The 23,008-nt window shown below is 38.3% G+C and overlaps 1 protein-coding gene across 3 annotated transcripts in view; it reads left to right on the top strand.

Annotated features, from left to right (window-relative positions):
• The window catches only part of MED14 (mediator complex subunit 14), an 85,884-nt gene that overhangs the window by 36,900 nt on the left and 25,976 nt on the right, over positions 1 to 23,008 (top strand). For all 3 annotated transcript variants that reach the window (XM_065537929.1, XM_065537928.1, XM_005593315.4), the window contains exons 13-21: positions 1,666 to 1,825; positions 5,994 to 6,188; positions 6,582 to 6,716; positions 10,359 to 10,435; positions 16,137 to 16,297; positions 16,384 to 16,530; positions 17,197 to 17,288; positions 18,232 to 18,384; positions 19,012 to 19,281. In XM_065537929.1, coding sequence (XP_065394001.1) covers positions 1,666 to 1,825; positions 5,994 to 6,188; positions 6,582 to 6,716; positions 10,359 to 10,435; positions 16,137 to 16,297; positions 16,384 to 16,530; positions 17,197 to 17,288; positions 18,232 to 18,384; positions 19,012 to 19,281 — 1,390 coding nt within the window. The remainder of the gene's footprint in view (positions 1 to 1,665; positions 1,826 to 5,993; positions 6,189 to 6,581; positions 6,717 to 10,358; positions 10,436 to 16,136; positions 16,298 to 16,383; positions 16,531 to 17,196; positions 17,289 to 18,231; positions 18,385 to 19,011; positions 19,282 to 23,008) is intronic.

Raw genomic sequence — 23,008 nt, 5'->3', positions numbered from 1 at the left:
ATGCCAAACTGTTTTCCAGAATGACTGTGCCATTTTACAACCCCATCAGTAATGTTGCGAGAATTTCCATTTCTCTACATCCTTGCCAACAATTGTTACTGTCTTTGAATATAGACATCCTAATGAGTATGAAGAAGTATCTCATTGTAATTTTGATTTGTATTTCCCTAATAATGATGTTGAGCATCTGTTTGTTCATGTGATTACTTTTTTAAATAATGTGCAATAAAAATGCATTCTAGGAAAAAAGAAATGAAAGAACATGTACAAGATATAAGCCCCAGTGTTTTTTTATTAGAATCAACAGATAAAGTTACACTTCACTAAATATAATCAGAACAAACATAGGAAAAAAGAAAATTATGGAAACTGTGTACATTTTTCATTGAAAGTGTACACACACGCAATTAATATAGAAAGTCACTTAGACTCAAGTTTTTTGTCCCACAGAATCATAACAAATAGTGAAGAGTGAGATAGCCATTTCAGATCAACTTTGAAAAGACCACCTGGTATATCAGTAGTTAGAATTTTTAATGTGACACATGAGCTTGTTTCTTGTTTGTAATAACTTGTCTGTGTTAGATTGATGATCATGCTAATCATGAGAGATGTTTCTCATGTTTTCCTTTTAATAACATACATAGTAGAGATATCATTCTCACAAAGCTATGTTGATGGGAATCAAAGTAGAGATTTGAAAGAAATTTTAGCAAGTTCAGGATATTAATTTTTAATTTTTATTCAAAATGAAGCAAGTGATGGTATATTTTCAAAATTTATCTTCATTCCTTCATCAGTAACCAATTCTTGCATTTGATCGTAAAGTTGTAGTTAAATTTTTCTTTCAATGAAAAAAACAAAACGGTTTCCAGAACAGTTGATAAACTACCCTTAAAATGTCATATATTATAACGTGGTTTTACTGCACATGACTGGTATACAGTTTGTACCACATGCAACTTGCCACACAAATGTATCAGCACCCAAACTGGTCTTTGCCCTATTCATCAAGGCAAGGCTGCTGATATGAGCTGGGATGTTGTGGCATTGTTATGCTGCTGTGAAAATTCTTGTTTTCTGTAGTTTCATTATGCATCAGTGGAGTTTGTGAACCAGCCATTTTATCCCTTTTTTACATATTATATGGTATCCTAGTTTCAAGGATAGATAATCACATACAAGGAATAAGGGGAGTACTATATTAAAAACATCAGTGAAATCTGGCAGCTTACCTTTGTGGGAACAAAGGTAGTTAATACTACTGGGACCTGCTAGGTATACTACACACTTCACACATACACAATTTAAAAACTGGGGCTATATAAAGAATATTGAGATTAGTTGATGCTGTCTTTAAACTATAGGAAATCTGTCACTCCTTATAATAAACTAATATAGTATCTCATCCTTATAGTTAATTCTACCTTATAACTAAGATCATTCACATTGTGGTTTAAACTTCTTAAACTAAAACTAGAATTGACGGTCTAATGCAAAACTATGAAGAAATGATTTGTCATTATGGCCATGTGTCCTTTTATTAGTTCAGTTAAATTTCAATTAATTGTTTTTTTTAATGATCTTTAATCATTCGTAAATCGATAGCACACAGATAATCAGAAAAGTCTGAGATTTGATGTGGATTATCACTTTTAAATTCAGGTTTTGGCTTGGACAGCAGCGTTGCAAGCAGTCTATAAAACATCTGCCTACGATAAGCAGTGAAACATTGCAGCTTTCCAATTACTCAACTCATCCTATTGGAAACCTTTCTAAGAATAAACTGTTCATTAAACTTACCCGCCTTCCACAATACTACATTGTAAGTATGCAAAGGAGTGATTTGGAGTGATCAAGTTTAGTAATTCTGTTAGTATCTTAAATGACTTATTATTTAACTTGCCAATGAATTTTATTGAATATTTGACTTTCATATAGTGATTCTCAACCCAGGGGGTTAGAAATGGGGGAGAGAGGAATGTCATGTCTCAGTTGGGGAACATAAGGTATAACCCTATCCCTCACTCTAGGGTCTGTCCTGTCATGAGGCCTAGTCTTTGATTGCAATGAGACATCTCTGTAAGAATAAAAAATTTGAGAGCAATTCCTGTAAAGGTCTGGTGATGTTTTGATGTCAAATAAAGTTGTTTGACTTGAATATTAACTTGTATAGTGAAACCTTTCAAATATGGACTGGCTGAATTGGCTTTATTTTTTCATCCTTCATTGATTGAAGGCATCTTTCTTTTTATTGAGTATGTGTTCCTTTTAGTGCACAGTGAGGTCTTCTCTTATTCCTTTTTCACTGTTTCTGTATGTTTTCTAGTTTCTTTATTTTTGAATTAGTTTAAATTTGCAATAATTTGAAATATGAGCTCATTCTGAATATATTTTCCTGCTTGTTGAAATTTCTGGCTGGGCGTGGTGGCTCACACCTGTAATCCCAGCACTTGGGAGGCCGAGGCAGGCAGATCACGAGGTCAGGAGATGGAGACCATCCTGGCTAACACGATGAAACCCCATCTCTACTGAAAATACAAAAACAAAAAATTAGCCAGGCATGGTGGCAGGTGCCTGTAGTCCCAGCTACTTGGGAGGCTGAGGCAGGAGAATGGCGTGAACCCAGGAGGTGGAACTTGCAGTGAGCCGAGATGGCGCCATTGCACTCCAACCTGGGTGACTCTGTCTCAGAAAAAAAAAAAAAAAAAAAGAAATTTCTGTATATATACCAAGTATACCAAGTAGATGTGTTGGCTAAGGATCTATGTTTTACAAATATTAATTCAGGCCAGGTGTGGTGGCTCACACCTGTAAAACTAACACTTTGGGAGGCTGAGGCAGGAGGATCACTTGAGCCCAGACGTTTGAGATCAGCTTAAGCAATATAGTGAGACCTCGTCTCTTACAAAAATAAAATAAAAATAAAAATTTTAATTCAAGATTGTTGGTTGAAAGTAATAGGAGTGAACTTTTTAAGGTTTTGACCTGTACTTTTAAAAGATACTATTTTAAAAGGACACCATGTGTAGGCTAACATATCTTAAGCTCGGGATACTTATGTAGACTAATGAGTCATTGATCTGAATTTTACTTTTTTCTGAATTTTAAAACAGCAGCTGTAGAACTAGATTTGGCCCACAACAAAAGACTATTGTTTCAGTTCTCAGTGAGCTTGCTTGGTCTACATGTGAAATGATAATACAGAATACATGCATCATAGCGAAACCCATGAACATACAAAGATCTCTTATAATCAGCCATGCACAAAATAAAATAAAAATGGTTATAATTTATTATTTTCTGACATTTAGCATCAACAAACAACCAGGCTTTAATGTCAGTGACCAGTGATCTATTATAAAGCAATAATTTGTTTCACATGGTTTAGACCAAAACTGAATGTAGATTACTCCTCGTCCTCTAGATTTATCACTTAGGGGAGATATGTTCATGGAAGTGGAAAGAACTACTACCATGGACATTAAGAAGAACAGAGGAAAGTCTTGCTGCAATTGATCTCCCTTTAAATGTGTTTCTGCCATTTTACCTTTCTTTTTTGGTTAGCTTTATTAAGATATAATTTACATAAAGTAAAAATACAGACTTTTTAGCCTGGGTTCTGATAAATGCATACAGTTGTGTAGCCTCCATCTGAGGACACAGAACAGATCCATTATACCCCAAAATTCCCTCACAATACCCCTTATGATCAGTCCCCTCCAACTAGTAATCACTGGCCTGTTTTCTGTCTCTATAGGTTTGCCTTTTCTGTCCAGTTTCTTTGACTCAGCATAATGCCTTTGACATTCATCTGTGTTGTTGTGTATATAATAGTTTCTTCCTTTTGTTGCAGAGTAGCATTCCATGGTGTGGGAGTACCACAGTTTGTGTTTAATGAGTCACTCATTGAAGGACATTGGGGTTGTTTCCAGTTTGGGGCAATTGTGACTAAAGCTGTTAAACATTTGCATATAGATTTTTGTGTGTGCATAAGTTGTCATTTTTTATTTCATCTTGGATAAGTAACTAGGAGTGGGATTATTGGGTCATACGGTAAATGTGTGTTTAACTTTGTAGAAAACTGCAAGCTGTTTTCCAAAGTGATGTACTATTTTGCATTCCAGCCAGCAATGTATGAGAGTTCTAGTTGCTCCTCATTCTTACCAACAGTTAGTCATTAGAATTTTTAAAAAATATTAACCATTCTGATAGGTATGTAGTGGTGTCTTATCGTAGGCCTAATTTACACTGCCCTAATGGCTGAAGATGTTGAGCATATTTTCATGTGCTCATCCTATCTTCTTTGGTGAAATAAATGGCCATTTGACTTTTAATTTTAACATTTCCTGAGGTACCTCATCAGTGTGATGCTTTCCTGAAGAGTATGTGTGGGGAGGAGGGGTAGCAAGGGAGAAAGGAAGCAGGAAGAGAGATGGGAAAGAATGTGTGTTGGTCAGGAGCCTTTCCTAATGGCACTTACTTTTGTCACTAAAGTATTTAGGGACTTTTCTTAAATTTTAGCTACACCTTGGAAACAGTAAGCAGGTATAGTAGGAAGAGCAAGGCCTCTGGAGCCAAACTTCTGGAATCAAAGCATGAGTCCGTCACTTACTACATGTGTGACCTTGGGCAAGTAACTTGCTTTTTTTGTGCCTTAGTTTCCTCATCGCAAAAATAAAGATAGGCTGGTTGCGGTGGCTCATGCCTGTAATCCTAGTACTCTGGGAGGCCTAGGCGGGCGGATCACCCGAGGTCAGCAGTTCGAGACCAGCTTGGGCAACATGGCAAAACCCCTCCTCTAATAAAAATACAAAAAATTAGCCTAGTGTAGTGGCACACGCCTGTAATCCCAGCTACTTGGGAGGCTGAGGCGTAAGAATCGCTTGAACCTGGGAGGCGGAGGTTGCAGTGAGCTGACATTGTGCCACTGCACTCCAGCCTGGTTGACAGAGTGAGACTCTGTCTCAAAACAAATAAACGAAAAAACCTACTTCACAGGGTTATTAGGAAGATTAAATACGTTAGCATCTGTGAAGTATTGGGACAATACTTGGCACATATTAAGCTTTGTATCAGTGTTAACTGTCAGTATTGTTACCCTCACAGTGACCATATTTTTCAGTTGAAAAATTAGGGTTTGTTTTTACATATTTCCAAGTATGAGGGTTGGTTGTCATTTTTCTCTGCCTTAATAATGGAATTTTTAGGATGTTTGAGTGGTTAAGGGAGGCAGCAGAGCAATTTAAAATAGATACCATTCTAGAAAATCTAGCAGACTGTATTAGTCTGTTTTCGCGCTGCTGATAAAGAAATGCCTGAGACTGGACAATTTACAAAAGAAAGAGGTTTAATTGGACCCACAGTTCCATGTGACTGGGAAGGCCTCACAATCACAGCGGAAGGCAAGGAGGAGCAAGTCACAGCTTACGTGGATGGTGGCAGGTAAAGAGAGAGCTTGTGCAAAGAAACTCCCATTTTTAAAACCATCAAATTTCGTGAGACCCATTCACTATCATGAGAACATCACAGGAAAGACCCGCCCCATGATTCAGTCATCTCCCACCGAGTCCCTCCCACAACACAAGGGAATTATGGGAGCTACAAGATGAGATTTGGGTGGGGACACAAAGTCAAACCATATCACAGACCTATTGGATTTAGGCATAATTTTTTATTTTCAATTTAAAAGCTGAGGTATGAATATCAAGAACACCTAACACATAATAGTTTAAATGCCCCATTTGTTATACTTTATGGTTGCTTTTGCTTTTATCATTCTTCTTTGGTCTCATCTACTTTTTGGAAAACAAATTATGTATTTACTAGGAATGCTCTTTTTTGATACGATTGATTTAACCTCTTTTTATCTTTTTTTTTTTTTAAGACATCTACATTAGATTTATAATTCTGAGCCTTACTTGATGATGTACAGAGGAAAATATCTGACACTTCTTATTTCTCTGAGTCTTATTTCTTTTTGGGATTTTTAGGTTGTGGAGATGTTGGAGGTTCCCAATAAACCCACACAACTGTCGTACAAGTACTACTTTATGTCTGTGAATGCTGCAGATCGTGAAGACAGTCCTGCAATGGCATTGCTGCTACAGCAGTTCAAGGAAAACATCCAGGACTTGGTTTTTCGTACAAAAACCGGGAAACAGACCAGAACCAATGCCAAGCGCAAGGTATGATTCCATATGAAAATGAGCACAGAATTTGTGTGTGTTAACTTGGTTGTGTTCTTTACTCATTTTTAATATGAGAAAGAACTAAGATACGGTTTTTAAGAGACGAGGCAGCAATAAGGCTTAAGTAACAATTGTCTACATTTTCTTGAAAATGCTTCTGTTTTAATTAAATAATTGTCCACCATTTTCCATGAGATAACTTGTTAAACACAAAATATTTACTAATAAATTACTAGTGTTTTGGTCAGTATCCCCTTTACTCGGTAAATACAATAACATTTGTTTTGGTTAACCCTGAGCTTTCTTCCAGTATTTTAACTATCTTAATGAATTGTATCACATGTACTTTTTTTTTTTTTTACCTGTTTGTGTTCTTTACTTAAATTCTAGTTGTCTGATGATCCATGTCCAGTAGAATCCAAGAAAACAAAACGATCAGGAGAAATGTGTGCCTTCAATAAAGTTTTAGCTCACTTTGTCGCTATGTGTGATACAAATATGCCATTTGTAGGACTTCGGTTGGAGGTAATTTTTTTGGAACAGTTCTGAATACCCCAAATGAAAGAGTAGTTTTTAAAATGTGTTGCTCAGGGTATATATAGATTCCACTAGGAAAAGCAGAATGTTTGTGATCCTGTTCAGAGTGGTAGGGTTACAATCATAGCATCTTATGGTATACATGTAAAACATGGCTTGAATTATTTCATCTCTCTGATTCCAGATTCTGGGTCTTCTGCTCTTTATGGAAATTGAATGTAAATTTTTCCCAGTTAAAAAAAGTGGACAGGGCTGGGCACGGTGGCTCACACCGAGCACTTTGGGAGGCCGAGGCGGGTGGATCACTTGAGGTCAGGAGTTTGAGTCCAGACTGGCCAACATGGTAAAACCCTGTCTCTACTAAAAATACAAAAATAATTGGGGCATGGTGGCACATGCCTGTAATCCCAGCTACTTGGGAGGCTGAAGCAGGAGAACTGCTTGAACCCGGGAGGTATAGGTTGCAGTGAGCCAAGATTGCACCACTGTATTCCAGCCTGGGCAACAGAGCAAGACTCTGTCTCAAAAAAAAAAAAAAGGATAAAAGAAAAAGTGGACAGGTTGAGTGCAGTGGCTGATGCCTATAATCCCAGCACTTTGAGAGGCCAAGGTGGAAGGATTGCTTGAGCTCAGGAGTTCAAGACCAGCCTGGGCAACATAGCAAGACCTTATCTCTATTTAAAAAGTTAAAGAAAGAAAAACAAGTGGACAGTTTTTAAGAATTAACATTTTACTTTTATACCTCTTAGTAGGAGCATTGTTTAAGGCTATTAGAGACGGTTAGTTGATAGCTGGGTGGCTTATTTTTGAGTTGGTAAAGCCATGTATATTGCTTAAGCCCTAGTAAAACTGGGATCCTTTCTAAGAAGCAGATCAGAAAGAATATTAAACTAAATTTTTACTTTTCTCACATGGGAGAAGCAATAGATTTATGCAGAATTAGTGCCTTTAAAGAATATGCAGTTGTGATATCCAATATAATCCTCAAACATGAAAGGGAGGTAACAGACCTGCATTTTTTGTATTTCCAAAAAGGAGTTTGGCCAAGGATGGGTAGCCGCTCAAAAGTGATACACTAAAACCCCAGTTATTTCCCTGTAGTTTAAAGTTTTATGTTTTGTAAGAATCCCCTCCTCTGTAAGTTATTGTGAATGAAGGAGAGACCTGGAAATGTGGAAATGGACTTTTTCAGCTGGGCTGATGATGATGGCCTTGGGAAGATTTGTTGAAAATAGCTTTCATGCTTTAGAACAGGGATTGGGAAACTTTTTCTTTAAAGAGCCAAATATAAATATTTTAGACTTTGTGGGTCAAGTGGTCTCTGTTATAGCTACTCAAATCTGCTGTTGTAGTGTGAACCAGCCAGAGCTGATATTTAAACAAATGAGCATGGCTGTGTTATGGTAAAACTTCATTTACGAAAGCAGGCAGTGGGCCAGGCGCTTTGGCTCATGCCTGTAGTCCCAGCACTTTGGGAGGCCGAGGTGGGCAGATCACCTGAGGTCAGGAATTTGAGACCAACCTGGCCAACATGGTGAAACCCCGTCTCTACTAAAAATACAAAACTTAGTTGGGCATGGTAGCGGGGGCCTGTAATCCCAGCTACTCGGGAGGCTGAGGCAGGAGAATCGCTTGAACCTGGGAGGCGGAGGTTGCGGTGAGCCGAGATCATGCCACTGCACTCTAGCCTGGCCGACAGAGCGAGACTCCTTCTCAAAACAAACAAACAAACAGAAAATCCAGGCAGTGGGCTGGATTTGGCTCATGAGCTGTTGTTTGCCAACCCCTGCTTTACAGGACTTTGGGATCTGCAGGCAGAGGATAAGGTGTGAAATTGTAAAGAGCCCAGAGAGAAACCCAAGCCTAGAAACAGGCACCTAAAATAAATACTCTTGTCCTTGATGACCCAGCTCCTAGAACTGTGAGCTTGATGAATGTCTTCTTATCTGGATACTGGCCTTAGCTCCTAAACTGTAGTGTGTCCATGTTTCCTATGTAATTGACTGTATTCTTGGACTCTTTTATTGTGTTATTTGGATTGATTATATGAATGTCATTCAGTTAACTACCTTTGCAGTGGGAAGGGAAGATGGATATATGGTGCTGGGGCAAAGCAGTGCATTTATATCCTCTCTTCCCTACCCACAGGCCAGAATTTGCAAAAATGTGCGTCTTTGTAGGCCTACGTAGGTTAATGACTGTAGACATACGTCCTCTCTTTCCACCTTCTCTGTATTCTTATACTTGCTGCACATATGGGACACAGATGAACATTCTGTAGTGCTCTATTGAACTCAAACTCTTAAAAACTTACCTACTTTTTATTCTCAGTGAACATTCTAGCTATGTTAAACATAAAAGCAAGCACATTTTCTACTTAAAGTAATTTAGGCTGAGATGTGACTAACTAAAACTAAATCTAATCTTATAAGAGATGTTTATATATCTTTTTTTTTTTTTTAAATGGAGTTTCACTCTTGTCACTCAGGCTGGAGTGCAATGGCGCGATCTCGACTCACTGCAACCTCAGTCTCCCCGATTCAAGCAATTCTCCTGCCTCAGCCTCCCAAGTAGCTGGGATTACAGGCATGTGCCACCACACCTGGCTAATTTTTGTATTAGTAGAGATGGGGTTTCACCATGTTGGCTAGGCTCGTCTTGAACTCCTGACCTCAGGTGATCCGACCGCCTCGGCCTCACAAAGTGCTGGGATTACAGGTGTGAACCACCGCACCCGGCCGGATGTTTATATATCTGATTGGTAGAATAGCAGCAGCATTTTTGAGCTGGCCCACACTTCATTTCCTTTTGAATCTGAACCCCTACTTCCTATCTGGTAGCAGCTATTTTTCTAAACCTTTCCCTTTCCCAGGCCCAAAGAGCGGGGCTCACTTAAATACTTGGAACTTCCTTAAATCCTTTCCAGAACATGGTAGATATAAATAGTCTGTCATGCAAGACCTGGGAATATCTGCCAAAGGCAAGCATTTCTTTAGATCAGATGACTTTCTGGCATACTGTAATTACTTGCAGTCCCATGGATAGGGTTTCAGGCACTATCTCTGCATTTATCTTTCTAATTTGCTTTCTGAATCCTTTAATTGGGAAAGAGATGTCATTGGGTAAATGCACAAATTGGAAGTCTTTTCTTGGGTTTCACATAGGAAGTAGTTTAATTCTTAAAAATATATTTCAGAAGAGTTGTAAACTAAAAAATATTGTTTAGAAATAAGCTACGACAGTGACTCAAACATTGTTTTGAACAAACAGTATAGAATTACACGAGAAAACCATTCTTATTTTGTAGTGGCCTCTTGAATTACTAAAATTGATTCTAGATTACTTTTGGCTCACTGCAAAAATTAGACTAATCTCCTGAATTTTGAATATTTGCCACTTGTGGAGGTGTTTCTTAAACTAGATGCTCTGGGACAGCTTTGAGTTCCACTGGACTTTGTATAGTTTCCCAGGAAATCTAATGATGGGGATAATACTCATGCCTAATACGTTGTAACTTGGGGAAAGAATGGCCCTATAACGTGCCACAAGAATAGAGACTGTAGTACTTAGAAATGGTAGTTGTTTTTGTAAAATTGGTGGTCTGATATAATTCTGCTTTTTTCTTTCTAGTTGTCCAATCTGGAGATTCCACATCAAGGAGTGCAAGTGGAAGGTGATGGCTTCAGCCATGCAATTCGCTTATTAAAGTAAGCCCCTGTCATGTGTTTCACTTGGTGCCATATGTTGCAGTCACACTCTGAAAGCTGCTTCTCTTCCATGAGACAACATAAAGCAGTGTTCAGAACCTGTGGGTGTTGTGGATTTCTGCATAGAGTTACTAGGGTCTGGGGGAAGATTCCCTTTAATCTATGGAGTGGCAATCCAGCATCACTTGTTTTTTTTGTTTTGTTTTGTTTTGTTTTGTTTTGTTTGTTTGTTTGTTTTGAGACAGAATCTCGTTCTTTTGCTCAGGTTGACTGGAGTGCAGTGACACAATCTTGGCTCACTGCAACCTCCCAACCTCCGCCTCCTAGGTTCAAGCAATTCTTGTGCCTCAATCTCCCAAGTAGCTGGGACTACAGGCGCACACCACCATGCCCGGCTAGTTTTTGTGTATTTTTAGTAGAGACAGGGTTTTGCCATGTTGGCCAGGCTGGTCTCGAACTCCTGGCCTCAAGTGATCTACCTGCCTCGGCCTCCCAAAGTGCTGGGATTACAGGCATAAGCCACTGCACCTGGCCTCACTTGGTATTTTTGGATGTCTTTTCATTCAGCAGATATATATTGAGTGTGACTGTGTGTCAGGCTTGAATTCTGACATCCCCTCAGAATGCTGTCGGTTCATAAAGCAGAGGAATATGGGCTAGTTCAGAAGTCAGGAAGGGTATCCCTGAGGAGGTACCAGTTGTACTCGGACTGAAGGAGAGGTGAGAATAAGGAAAGTGGGGCAGAGGTAGTGGAGGTCCTAACCAGAGGGATAACTGCTAATGTGAAGGCTTAGAGGGAAGAGAGAGCTTGGCATTTTTGTGCTGAAAGGAGTTCGGCATGGCAGGAGATGGGAGAAGTGAGGCTGGAAATGTAAGCAGGAATTGATCAGATCCTTTAGGCCTATGTAAATGTCCTTCAACAATTTAGGTTTTATCCTAATGGCACTAAGAAGCTATCAGATGATTTTAAGCTAAAACTGACATCATTAGATAGGTGTTTTTGAAAGCTCAACCTGATAGCAATATGGAGAATAAATTGAAGGGGAACAAGACTAAAGTAATGAAGTTGGTGAAATGGTTCACATTAGAGTTGTTGGTAGCTCAGAGCAGGGTACGTTCCACAAGAAGTTAGGAGAGAAAGTATTCACGAGTTGTGATTAGATTGGTGTTGAAGGTGAGAAAGAGGGGAAAGTGGCAAAGATGATTCTTGGTTTTATCTTGGGCAAATGATGGATGGTGGCAGTGTTTTCTGAGATAAGGGACACCAAAGATGTGAGTTTGAACGGACTTTGCTAAGTTTAAGGTGCCTGAATACCCTTTGGGCATGTGTTTCAAGCTCAGGTAACAGATCTGGGAAGGAGAAGTAGATAAAGTCATCACCATGGTGATAGTAATTGAGCTGGGGTAGTAAATTATATCACCAGGAAAGAATATGCAGGAAATGGGCATAGGGCTTAGTTCTAATGGACAAAGGACGAGGAGCCAAAGGATGCTTAGAAGTAAAGCTAATGTGGTACATGTGCTTTATAAAGTGACCCAGTATGGACTTGCATAGCCAGAATACCATCTAAGAGATCAACCTTTTTGGTCCAGGAAACAGATTTCTTTGCAAAGGAGAGGTACACTTTATTGTTTCCCAGGTGTTGCTTAATGATATAAATTATATAAGCAATTTTTATTTATTGAATTCCTCTGTCTGCTAAGACATAGCAGCTCTGCAATTTGAGCAATGGGGCTTTACCATTTGTTATATAGGAATCTGTTTCTGTGGAAGGTAGAGCTAGCAAATAGTGTCACATGACCCATGTGTCATTAGTGCTCCCTTTAGATACCACAGAATTGAGGAACTAGAATAGTTCCTCTTCCAGGCTATCTTAACACCATTTCTACAAAAACATTTTCAGGAGAGAGAGAACTAGTCTTATAATGGAAATCAGTAAGAAAATGCAATACTTTCAATTGCGTTTGGTTTTGAATTGCTTTGCCTTGAATATAGGTTATTATTTTTTCTTTTTACTCTTCTTGGCACCTGTAGATAAGTTGATAATTTGCATAATATCTTGTTCTCGGCATTTTTACAAGAGAAATTTCAGTCTCCTTTCTTCTTGAACTCAAGGGAATGTATAAGAGTCCTACCTAGGAAGGAAGTACTTTATATTTTTTTAGCTTCATTTTATAATAACTCTTAAAGTCTTTAATCCTGGCTTTTGTTTTCTTTATTTTAAAATGTAAAGGAAAATATACATAAATGGATATGTTAAAGATAACTGTTTGTCCAGTAAGTGCTGTCCATTGTTGGAGTAGGGTATAGAAGTGAAGAAGGAAAAAGTAAATAATAAATGTCTCAACATGATTTTATTAAAATCCTATATAGACCTAGTTAGTATGGAATTGGACTCATGCATTTATTTTCAGAAACTCTTGTAACAAGCTTTTAGTCCTGGATATATTAATATTGAATATGAATATGAGTTGATACTTCAAAGCTTTGAAATTGGCACACTTTCCTTCTCTGCCAAAAATACATTCTGTTCTTGTTCTACTTTATCTCCTTGAAAATGTATTGAGCAGGCCTCCTTGATGCATCTCTGCAATCATAGTATCAAATGTATCATGGTAAACTTCTTCAGTTGCTATGGTTCATGGACCTGTTGCCTTGTGCAAATTCAAGAACCTTGATCCTATAACCCAAATCAGGCTTGGGACACAAGTTTTGAGAGCGGCATGCTCATGGTGCCTAGTTTTGAACACTTCAGCAAACTTCCCACCTTCTCGTTGAACTCATGTCACAGTCATGCGCAGTAGTAAAGGTCCTCTGGCCACACCCACGAGGGTTTTTCATTTCCTCCATTGTGTGTCTTTGCCTCCTATAGCTTATGCTGATAATGCACAGGCACAGCTCTGTTTTTGCAAGTTGTGCGGCCCAGCTTGTCCTTCACACACGTGTACAGTCTTTATAAAAACCTCTTCACTTTCCTTTTAGGCACACTCATGCTGCTTTTGCTAGTACTTTCAGTGATCTCCCTGCTTTTGCACTGCAGGGCCATAGTGGGGTTAATGATGTTTGTAAAAGCCCTCACAACAAAGCTAACACACATCTGCCAGACCATAAAAGACCATAACCTGGCTCCTCAATTTGTTTAATACTGAGAAGTACAGGAGAAAAGTTGGTTAGGAGCAGCTGTGTAAAGCAAACATTTTTGAATTGGTAAAACTTTTCAGATAGGTTAATCCATTGTCCAGAAAATATCTTCCACGGTTCTTAATTTTTGGCTACTATAGTAGTATTTTGCAGTATTTTAAGTTTGTAACAATTTTGTCAGGTTTCCTTTTGGGGAACCTGGTTTTGGGTTGTTATTTTTTTCCCCCTCACATGATCATGCTGGGAAGATAAAAGTTACAGTTTATTTTTATTCATTCTGTTCCATTCATAACCTTAAAAGCAAGTAACTATTTTACGGGTGCCTTGAGGTAGAGCTCATTGTATCTGCTTCACAGATTGAAGTGATATACAATGCACTTTCAGGGTTCTGCTGTCCCTAAGAGCATAAATGGAAAAGAGGCTTACACTAATGTTAGTTCTCACTTGAACACATACTGGCTTCTGTGCTTTCCTTTTCTAACTAGATAGATTTTGTGAAAAACCTGTTTTATTTGAAAGGAAGATAATGTACTGCATTTATATTTTCAAACTTGAGATTTAAAAATCTGTCTGAATTGGCTGCTTTATAATTCCTATGGGGAGGGCTGTGTTGTGAGGGGTAAGGGCAGGCAAGTCATCAGTATACCTGTCAAGTTGAAGAACAGATAAGTGTATGCAATTTCTGTAATAACTACCCAAAATGTAGTTGCACAAAATCTTTCTGGTAGTGATAAAAACTATACAGTGTGAAAGATTAACTTTTGAAAAACTTCAAAAGCTGTATATTGAAGAGGAGCTGTGATAGAAGTTTTAATTAGCACATGCAATCTGTTTTTTGCTCTCAAGTTGTTTATTCCAGGTCAGTGGTTCTCCACCCCAGGGCAGTTTTGCCCTGCAGGGGACTTTTGGCAATGTCTGCAGATGTTTTTGATCATTTACTGAGAAGAGGGAGTAGGAAGTGCTACTGGCACCTAGTTGGTAGAGACCTGGGCTGCACAAAACAGCCCCCTCACCCCACAACAAAGGATTTTCCAGCCCCAAATACCAATCCTGCCAAGACTGAGAAACTTTGTTCTAGGTGTTATATTCTGAATTAAGGGGTCTGAACCAAGATTCCATAATTCCAATTATATTTGTTGGGTTTTTTTTGCCTCAATATAGATATTTATTATACCAAATCTGAGAATTAACCACCTTCTGTATGAGGTAAAGGTTATATATAATTAAATAATATCTCTTTTTTTTTTTTTTTTTTTTTTTTGAGACAGAGTGTCACTCTGTTGCCCAGGTTGGAGTGCAGTGGCCGGATCTCAGCTCACTGCAAGCTCTGCCTCCCGGGTTTACGCCATTCTCCTGCCTCAGCCTCCGGAGTAGCTGGGACTACAGGCGCCCGCCACCTCGCCTGGCTAGTTTTTTGTATTTTTTAGTAGAGACAGGGTTTCACCGTGTTAGCCAGGATGGTCTCGATCTCCTGACCTCGTGATCCGCCCGTCTCGACCTCCCAGAGTGCTGGGATTACAGGCGTGAGCCACCGCGCCCGGCCTATAATATCTCGTTATTTTATCTCTTACTGAAATTAACTCATAAATAGCTAAAATATATTACCTCATAATGTTTTATGACCAATGAGATAGTTTGTAAAGCTGTAGAAAGAAAATGGATAGGTAGGTATTTTAAGAAACCAAGCTAATACATTCCTCTTGTATATGTGATGTATGTGTGACAATATGTATGTTAAACGAGTTAATACATGTAAAGGTCTATGAAAATAAGGGTTACCTCTACAGAGGAGGAGGTGGTAAAGTGGGGATAATGAACCTGGAATTTTATCATGGTTATTCAGTCAGTGACCAAGATTTGGTTTTACTGCAAGGGAGAATTAACATACATGGGGCCAGGCTTGGTGGTGTGCACCTGTAATTCCAGCTACTTGGGAGGGTGAGGTGGGAGGATCGCTCAGGAGTTCAGGGCTAGCCTGGGCAACACAGCAAGACTCCATCTCTTAAAAAACAAAACATATGAATACCTGCTGTGTCAGCCACCATAAGCACTTTCATTTTCTTCATCAATGACACATAAAGTAATTCTTCATCTCTATTTTGTAATTGGGAAATTCAGAGACATTAAATGTGGCTGAGTCAGAGTTAGAATGTGGGTCTCTGACTCCAAGGCCCTTATTGTTTGTACTGTATCATCCTGTCTTCAAAGAGTGGTTTTATAAGGATTTGTTCCCCTTAGCTTTTCCTTGAGGATGTTCTAGATAGATTTTGTAGAAAACCAGTGTTCTTGATTTTCATTCTGTAGAATTGTAGTCTTTTTTAAAGAACAAAATTATGAATAAAGACAAACATCACTGTTAAAATGAGAGTTCTAATCCATATTGATGTGAATGGAAATGGATTAAATACTATTAATTGCTGTGAGTTGCTTCCTGCCTTGGCAGAAGGTATCTAGAAGTGGAGTTTGAACTGAAGCTCTAATGTCATACCCTGTCTGTCATTGTGTACATTGCGCTTTGTCTGTGTAAAGTGTATTTCATATGCTGTCTTTTATCACCAGAATTCCTCCCTGTAAGGGTATAAGTGAGGAAACCCAAAAGGCTCTGGACCGCTGTCTTCTTGATTGCACTTTCCGATTACAAGGTAGAAATAACCGCACTTGGGTAGCAGAGTTAGTGTTTGCAAATTGTCCACTTAATGGCACTTCTACCAGGGAGCAAGGTGAGATGTTTCACACATTTTGTCTTTGCATATTTCTGGATTTTTTTAGTATCGGTTACTATTAATATTCTCTTTTAATCCTGTAGGCCCATCCCGGCACGTTTACCTGACATATGAAAATCTGTTGTCTGAGCCTGTTGGTGGTAGAAAAGTGGTTGAAATGTTTCTTAATGACTGGAATAGCATTGCACGATTATATGAGTGTGTGTTGGAATTTGCACGTTCTCTACCAGGTACATGTAGAGATAATCTCCTTTTTAAATAAATAATAAAAAAAAAAAAAGTCCATACCCTTTTTTTTTAACTGAAGAAGTAAAACATGCAGTGTTCAAAGCAAAAAAATCAAAAGTATATCTAATAAAACTTAAGTGTTCCTTTCACTTCAGACTTCAATTTCCTTCCCCTAAAGACAACCACTGTTAAGTTTCTTTTGTTTGCAAAAATTTTACACACAGGTGTACTGTATCATAATAATAGTGCTTATTTACTGTGTGCCATACAATATTATAAACAGTTTGCTTGTGTTAACAAATGAGTTATCTTCACAGTCTTCACAATCACAATCATGAGGTGAGTATTATTCCTCATTTTACAGAAGAAAACAAGTTGCAAAGACCAAGAACTTTGTATAAAGTCCCATAGCTAGTGAGTGGCAGAGTTGGAATTGGAACCCTTTAACCACTATGCTAGACTGCTTCAGTGTATCTCACCTGCCCTTGCCCCCTTTTGTAGAAATGGAAGCATATTATTTATTATGCTGTTGCTTTTTTTAAAACTAAGTTACTTAACTAGAGACCTGTCTGGGCATATAATATTGCCAAAATGCCGTCTTATTCAAATTTATATTTTAAAATTTTACATGTATAATATTAATCTCCTTTTTGTTTCCTTCGGTTTAGACATACCCGCTCATCTAAATATTTTCTCAGAAGTTCGTGTTTATAATTACCGCAAACTTATCTTGTGTTATGGAACCACCAAGGGAAGCTCAGTAAGTCTGATTGAAATGCTGAAGTTCCTGTCTTATGAATTTTTTAAAAATCAAGAATTAAAAAAACATGAAAATTACCTTAATATAAGTAAGAGCTCAAGTAAAAGTTAGGGATAAAATGGTCAATTTTAAATGCTTGTGGCTATAAATATAGTATACTATAATGCTTAACTCTTTAAAATTGAAAACAAAAATAATAACCCTGTGATGGGGTATATGATGTTGAAGCAATTTGGATAAGGTAATGTACTGATGGTGTTTGTATTTTTTTCTTCACTGATTACAGATTTGCTTGGCAATGTGATTATTGTAAGGAAAATTATGTATGAGTGGTTATAACAATATGGGATGTTTTTGCTTTTGGGCACATGAATGTTAACATTGTTTCATCTTAATCTTGAAGTATTTCCTGTAATCTGTAGTTCTTTATTTTTTTCCCACCTCACATGTAAAGTCCTAGAAATGTAGTATAAAAATGCAGCCAACTGGTTTCTCTCTAGACTTCTACGTCAAGTAATGTCAGGTTACTTGAGCTTTTTAAAATCTATTAACCAAATGTATCTGTGTTCAGAGTGGCACCCTTCCCCTTTATGACAGTGCTCCTTAGTTGATGGTACCAAGAGTGTGACTCTTCTTTAGTTCAAGAGAAAAATGAAAAGAAAAACTAATGATAATTTTCAAATAAAGTTTAATAAAGTTGTTTTAGCGCCTTTCTGTTTTATTTAGTAAAAGAGGACTAACACATGGTCAGGGAATGTACTTTCAATATTAACACATATTAGCACATCTGGAGTTTGAATCCAGTCTTATTTTATTGCTTGTTTTCCAAAAAAAAAAATCTCCTTTAGATTTTTGGCATTTTGCCTTACTTTTAACATTTTTTTCCCCCTACTTGAATCTGTTACTTTCTCAGTTTCTGAAACATGTAATCTTTTTCATTTAGATTAGTATCCAATGGAATTCAGTCCATCAAAAATTCCACATTTCTTTGGGAACTGTTGGCCCAAACTCAGGTTGCAGTAACTGTCACAATACCATTCTCCATCAGCTTCAAGAAATGTTCAACAAAACACCAAATGTGGTTCAGTTATTACAGGTAATTAAGTTTATTTTCTGTCTAAAAATAAGACTTAGTGTGCCAGCCGTGCTGGTTCACACCTGTAATCCCAACACTTTGGGAGGCCAAGGCGAAAGGATTGCTTGTTCTCAGGAGTCCAAGACCAGCTTGGGCAATGTGGCAAAACCCTGTCTCTATAAAAATACAAAAATTAGCCAGGTGTGGCGATGCACGCCTGTAGTCCCAGCTATCTGGGAGGCTGAAGTGGGAGGGTCACCTGAGCCTGGGGAAGTCAAGGCTGCAGTGAGCCATGATTGTGCCACTGCACTCCAGCCTGGGTGGCAGAATGAGACCCTGTCTTAAAAAACAAACAAACAAACAAAACCGCATTTAGTGTCTCAGGCAAAACTCTTCAAAAGATCATGGAGACTTGTCTTTAATGACTAAGGCTGATAACTTTTGTCTTCTATATCTTGAACACTTCTTTGAGAATTTTCTTTGATTCAATGTGGACCCAGTGATCTAGTTTGCATTCTCTTCAAGGGGATGTTTTATGGAATCTGCCAGAAGGACATTGTCTTGTTTTTGACATTTATACACTGAAAATTCTGAGGTTTTAACGTTTGTACAGAAACTGGCTGCTCTCACTGTGTTTGTTCCTTTTAGGTACTGTTTGATACTCAGGCTCCATTAAATGCCATCAACAAACTCCCCACTGTGCCCATGTTGGGCTTGACCCAGAGAACCAACACTGCCTACCAGTGCTTCTCCATTCTACCACAGTCATCCACCCACATCAGACTGGCCTTCAGGAACATGTATTGCATCGATATATACTGCCGGAGTCGAGGTGTTGTGGCAATACGGGATGGTGCCTATAGTCTTTTTGATAACAGCAAATTAGTTGAAGGTTTCTATCCTGCACCAGGACTAAAGGTAACAGACTTTAGTGTTATAACATGAGTAAACATAAAAATTATCTCTAAAATAGTTTCTTTGATGGGGAAATAATGGGGAAAAGCAACAAATTCCTGTTTAAATTTAATATAAGTAGCAGTGTTAATTCATCATCTCTATAACTTCATTCTGAAGGAGCTAGAAGTTCTCATAAAGTGCCGTGCTTATGTGTATGAGATGATTAAAATATTTTTCTTTACATTCTTACCTTCTGATTAGTAGGATGAAGATACTAAAAAGAGTTGTATTTGGTCTTTGGAACTTTAAAAGTAGTTTTTATCATTGATTTTTGAAAAGATTTGGTCATCAATTCTACTGTGATGCTTATTTATTTATTTATTTATTTATGAGACAGAGTCTCACTTTGTCACCCAGGCTGGAGTATAGTGGCATGATCTTGGCTCACTGCAACCTCAGCCATGTGGGTTCAAGTGACTCTCCTGCCTCAGCCTCCCCAGTAGCTGAGATTATAGGCATGTGCCACCACACCTGGCTAATTTTTGCATTTTTAGTAGGGATGGGATTTCACTATGTTGGCCAGGCTGGTCTCAAACTCCTGACCTCAAGTAATCCACCTGCCTCAGCCTCCCAAAGTGCTGGGATTACAGGCGTGATGTAATCTGTGCCTGGCCTGATGCATTTTAAAAATGTAAGGTCCTGGACCCTCGCAAAGTGCTAGGATCACAGTAACCTGTGCCTGGCCTGATGCTTTTTAAAAATGTAAGTTCCTGGACTACAACTGCCAGAGTGGTTAACTGATGTGATAGCTCAGTTGTATGTGTTTTTTGTCTGGAGTCAAATAAATCTAAAAGGCTTGATTTGAAAAATAGTCTCCTGCAATTCACTCTTGTCATTTTCTTGCTCCCCAGATGCCCTGTTTTCAATTCTTATATAGCTGATTATCTTGGTATTTATATCTTTATCTCTAAGTAGAATGCCTACATTGCTATTTGTTTACTTTTTGGTTGATGAGCATTCTTTTTTTTTTTTCTGTTTTCTTTTTTTTTTTTGGAGACAGGATCTCGTTCTGTCCTCCAAGCTGGAGTGCAGTGGCATGATCATGGCTCACTGCAGCCTCAACCACCAGGGCTAAATCCGTCCTCCCACCATACCACCTCAACTTCCCCAGTAGCAGGGACCACACCCGGATAATTTTTGTATTTTTTGTAGAGATGGGATTTTGTCATGTTGCCCAGGCTTTAGTTGTTATTAAATTCTTTTTTATGTGTGCCTTCCTCCTTCCAGGCTGCTCTCAGTACATAAACACATTTGCCTTTCCTCCTATCTTGGTAACATGGTTAGGTAGCAATTTTGATTAGATTATTTTTCAGCATTTACACTGTTATGAATATGTAAGCATTGCTGCAACCAAGCTTACTATGATTATTTTTCCTGTCTTGCTCAACATTTTATTTTATTGGGAATATTAATTGGGTCTTTTTTGGTTTCACTTTCTCTATAGTACCTATCACTAATTAACCTTAAACTCTCTCCTATTTATATAACTCCTTTTAGTATGTTCAAACATATCAAGATACCTTATTGATTTAATCTTGAAGAAATCTCTTCAATAGGCCTCTGACCTGCTCCAATTTTAACTGATAGCAGTCTGGGCCTTCTACACAGTTTTCACTTAGGAATCTGCAAAAGGATGAAAAGGGAGATTCCTCTATTTCTCTTTTATGTTGCATGTTGCATGCCTTGTGTCGTGGGCCCCTTGTTTTTTTTCTTAGTTTATTTCATTGTTTTGATTACTGGGAGAAGGTACATGGTGGGTGGAGAGTTAATTTGAAATCATGTATGCCTGAAAGCATCTTTAGTTTACCCTCATCTAACTGAAGTGGCTAGGTAAAGAACTCTAGGTTGCAATCATTTTCTGTAAAAATTTTGAAGATACTACTTCATTGTCTCGTAGCTTGCATTGTGACTATTGAGATGTGTAATGAGTTCACACTGTTGAACATTATGTGACTTGACTGGGCTCTTTCAGTCTGAAAACTTACATCCTTTTGCTTTGGGAAATTTCCTTGCACTATTTCTTTGTTCATCTCCGTTGTTTTCTCTGTTAGCTCGTTTGGGTACTCCCAGTGTTCTGATGCTAGGCATTGTGGACTTGTCCTCTAGTTTTCTTATTTCTTCTGTTGTGTTTTTTTTTTTTTTTTTGGTCTCTTGTTTCTGGGAGATACCTCACTTTTTTCCTCTTATCCCTCTATTTTTTATTTCTATCAATATTTTATTTTGGCCATTCTTTAAAAATTTTTTTCAAAAGGTCTTTTTTTGTTTCAAAATGTTTATTTTAAACATTCTATTATATGACAACATTACTTTTTCTTCTTTTTATCCTACATAATCTCTATTTTATTTACCTTGCTTTTGTGTATGTGGGGGTGTGGTATTGATTTCTTTTATATTAGTGTCTTTCCTCAAATGTTAAGCGATTCTTAACTCCCTGCTCTTATTTAAAGGTAAGACTTATTGACTGTGGTCTTTATTGCAGGATGATCTCCTTGTGCCATTTCTTTGGGAAACTCCTGATATCAGTAGCTTTAGGTCTTTTTGTTGGACTGGTGTGAGTACCAAGACAGAAGTATCCAAATCTTCTGCATAGATGGTATGCATCTGGCTCTCAATATTGGGAAAGTCAAATGAGAAAACGAGTATTCTCAAATTTATGTAGACTTTGATCCCCATTTTTTATATGGTAGTCCTTCTCTCAATTGATCTTGGCGTCCCTCAAGTCAGAGATCCTCCTCCAGGGTGGAAGAGATCAACCCAGCTCAGTGAGAATAGCAGAGGATCTGGGAGGGTCTAAGTGTCTCTTAGACTTTCACTTAGTCCTTCTGTTATTAGTCCCACTTTTATCCCCACTTCCAAAGGTACCCATATTAGTCCGTTTTCACACTGCCGTAAAGATACTACCCAAGACTGGGTAATTTATAAAGGAAAGAGGTTTAATTGACTCACAGTTCCACAAGCTTAACAGAAAGAATGGCTAGGAGGCCTCAGGAAATGTACAATTGTAGTGGAAGGTAAAGGGGAAGCGCAAGAGCAGGGGAAACTTCTACTTATAAAACCATTAGATCTCATGAGAACTCACTATCACAACAGCCTGGGGGGAACTGTCCCCATAATCCAATCAATCAGTCCCTCTCTCAACATATGGGGATTATAATTCGATTAAAATTCAAGATGAGATTTGGGTGGGGACACAGAGCCAAACCATATCAGTGCCTGATACTGCCAGTTCCAAAGTGTCTCGGGGATCTGGATGGAAATAGTTTGCTTCTTGGCTTTCCCCACAGCTTACTTAGGATACAGCTTTCTCACATTGGATGGTTCTAGTTGCTACTAAACCATCTGCTTTGCAGCCTCCAGGATGTATTGCTGTTTTTTCTGTTTTCCCATTCTTTTTGTCTTTGTTACTTATTGCTTCAAAATTTTTTTTCCAGTAGTTTTAGTGGGGAAAGAATGCAGTGTGTGTTGTGAGCCCATCATCTTTAATTAAAAGTAGACTGTCGACTTTTTTTTTTGAGACAGGGTCTCGCTCTGTTGCCCAGGCTGGAGCACAGTGGTGGGATCACGGCTCACTGCAGCCTCAACTTCCCAGGTTCAAGCAGTCCTCCCATCTCAGCCTCCCTAGTAGCTGGATCCACAGGTGTGCACTGTCATGCCTGGCTGATTTTTGTATTTTTTGTAGAGATGAGGT

This window comes from Macaca fascicularis, chromosome X (assembly GCF_037993035.2).
Source record: "Macaca fascicularis isolate 582-1 chromosome X, T2T-MFA8v1.1".
In the NCBI taxonomy this organism is placed as follows: domain Eukaryota; kingdom Metazoa; phylum Chordata; class Mammalia; order Primates; family Cercopithecidae; genus Macaca; species Macaca fascicularis.
This window is presented reverse-complemented; position numbering and strand designations above follow the sequence as displayed.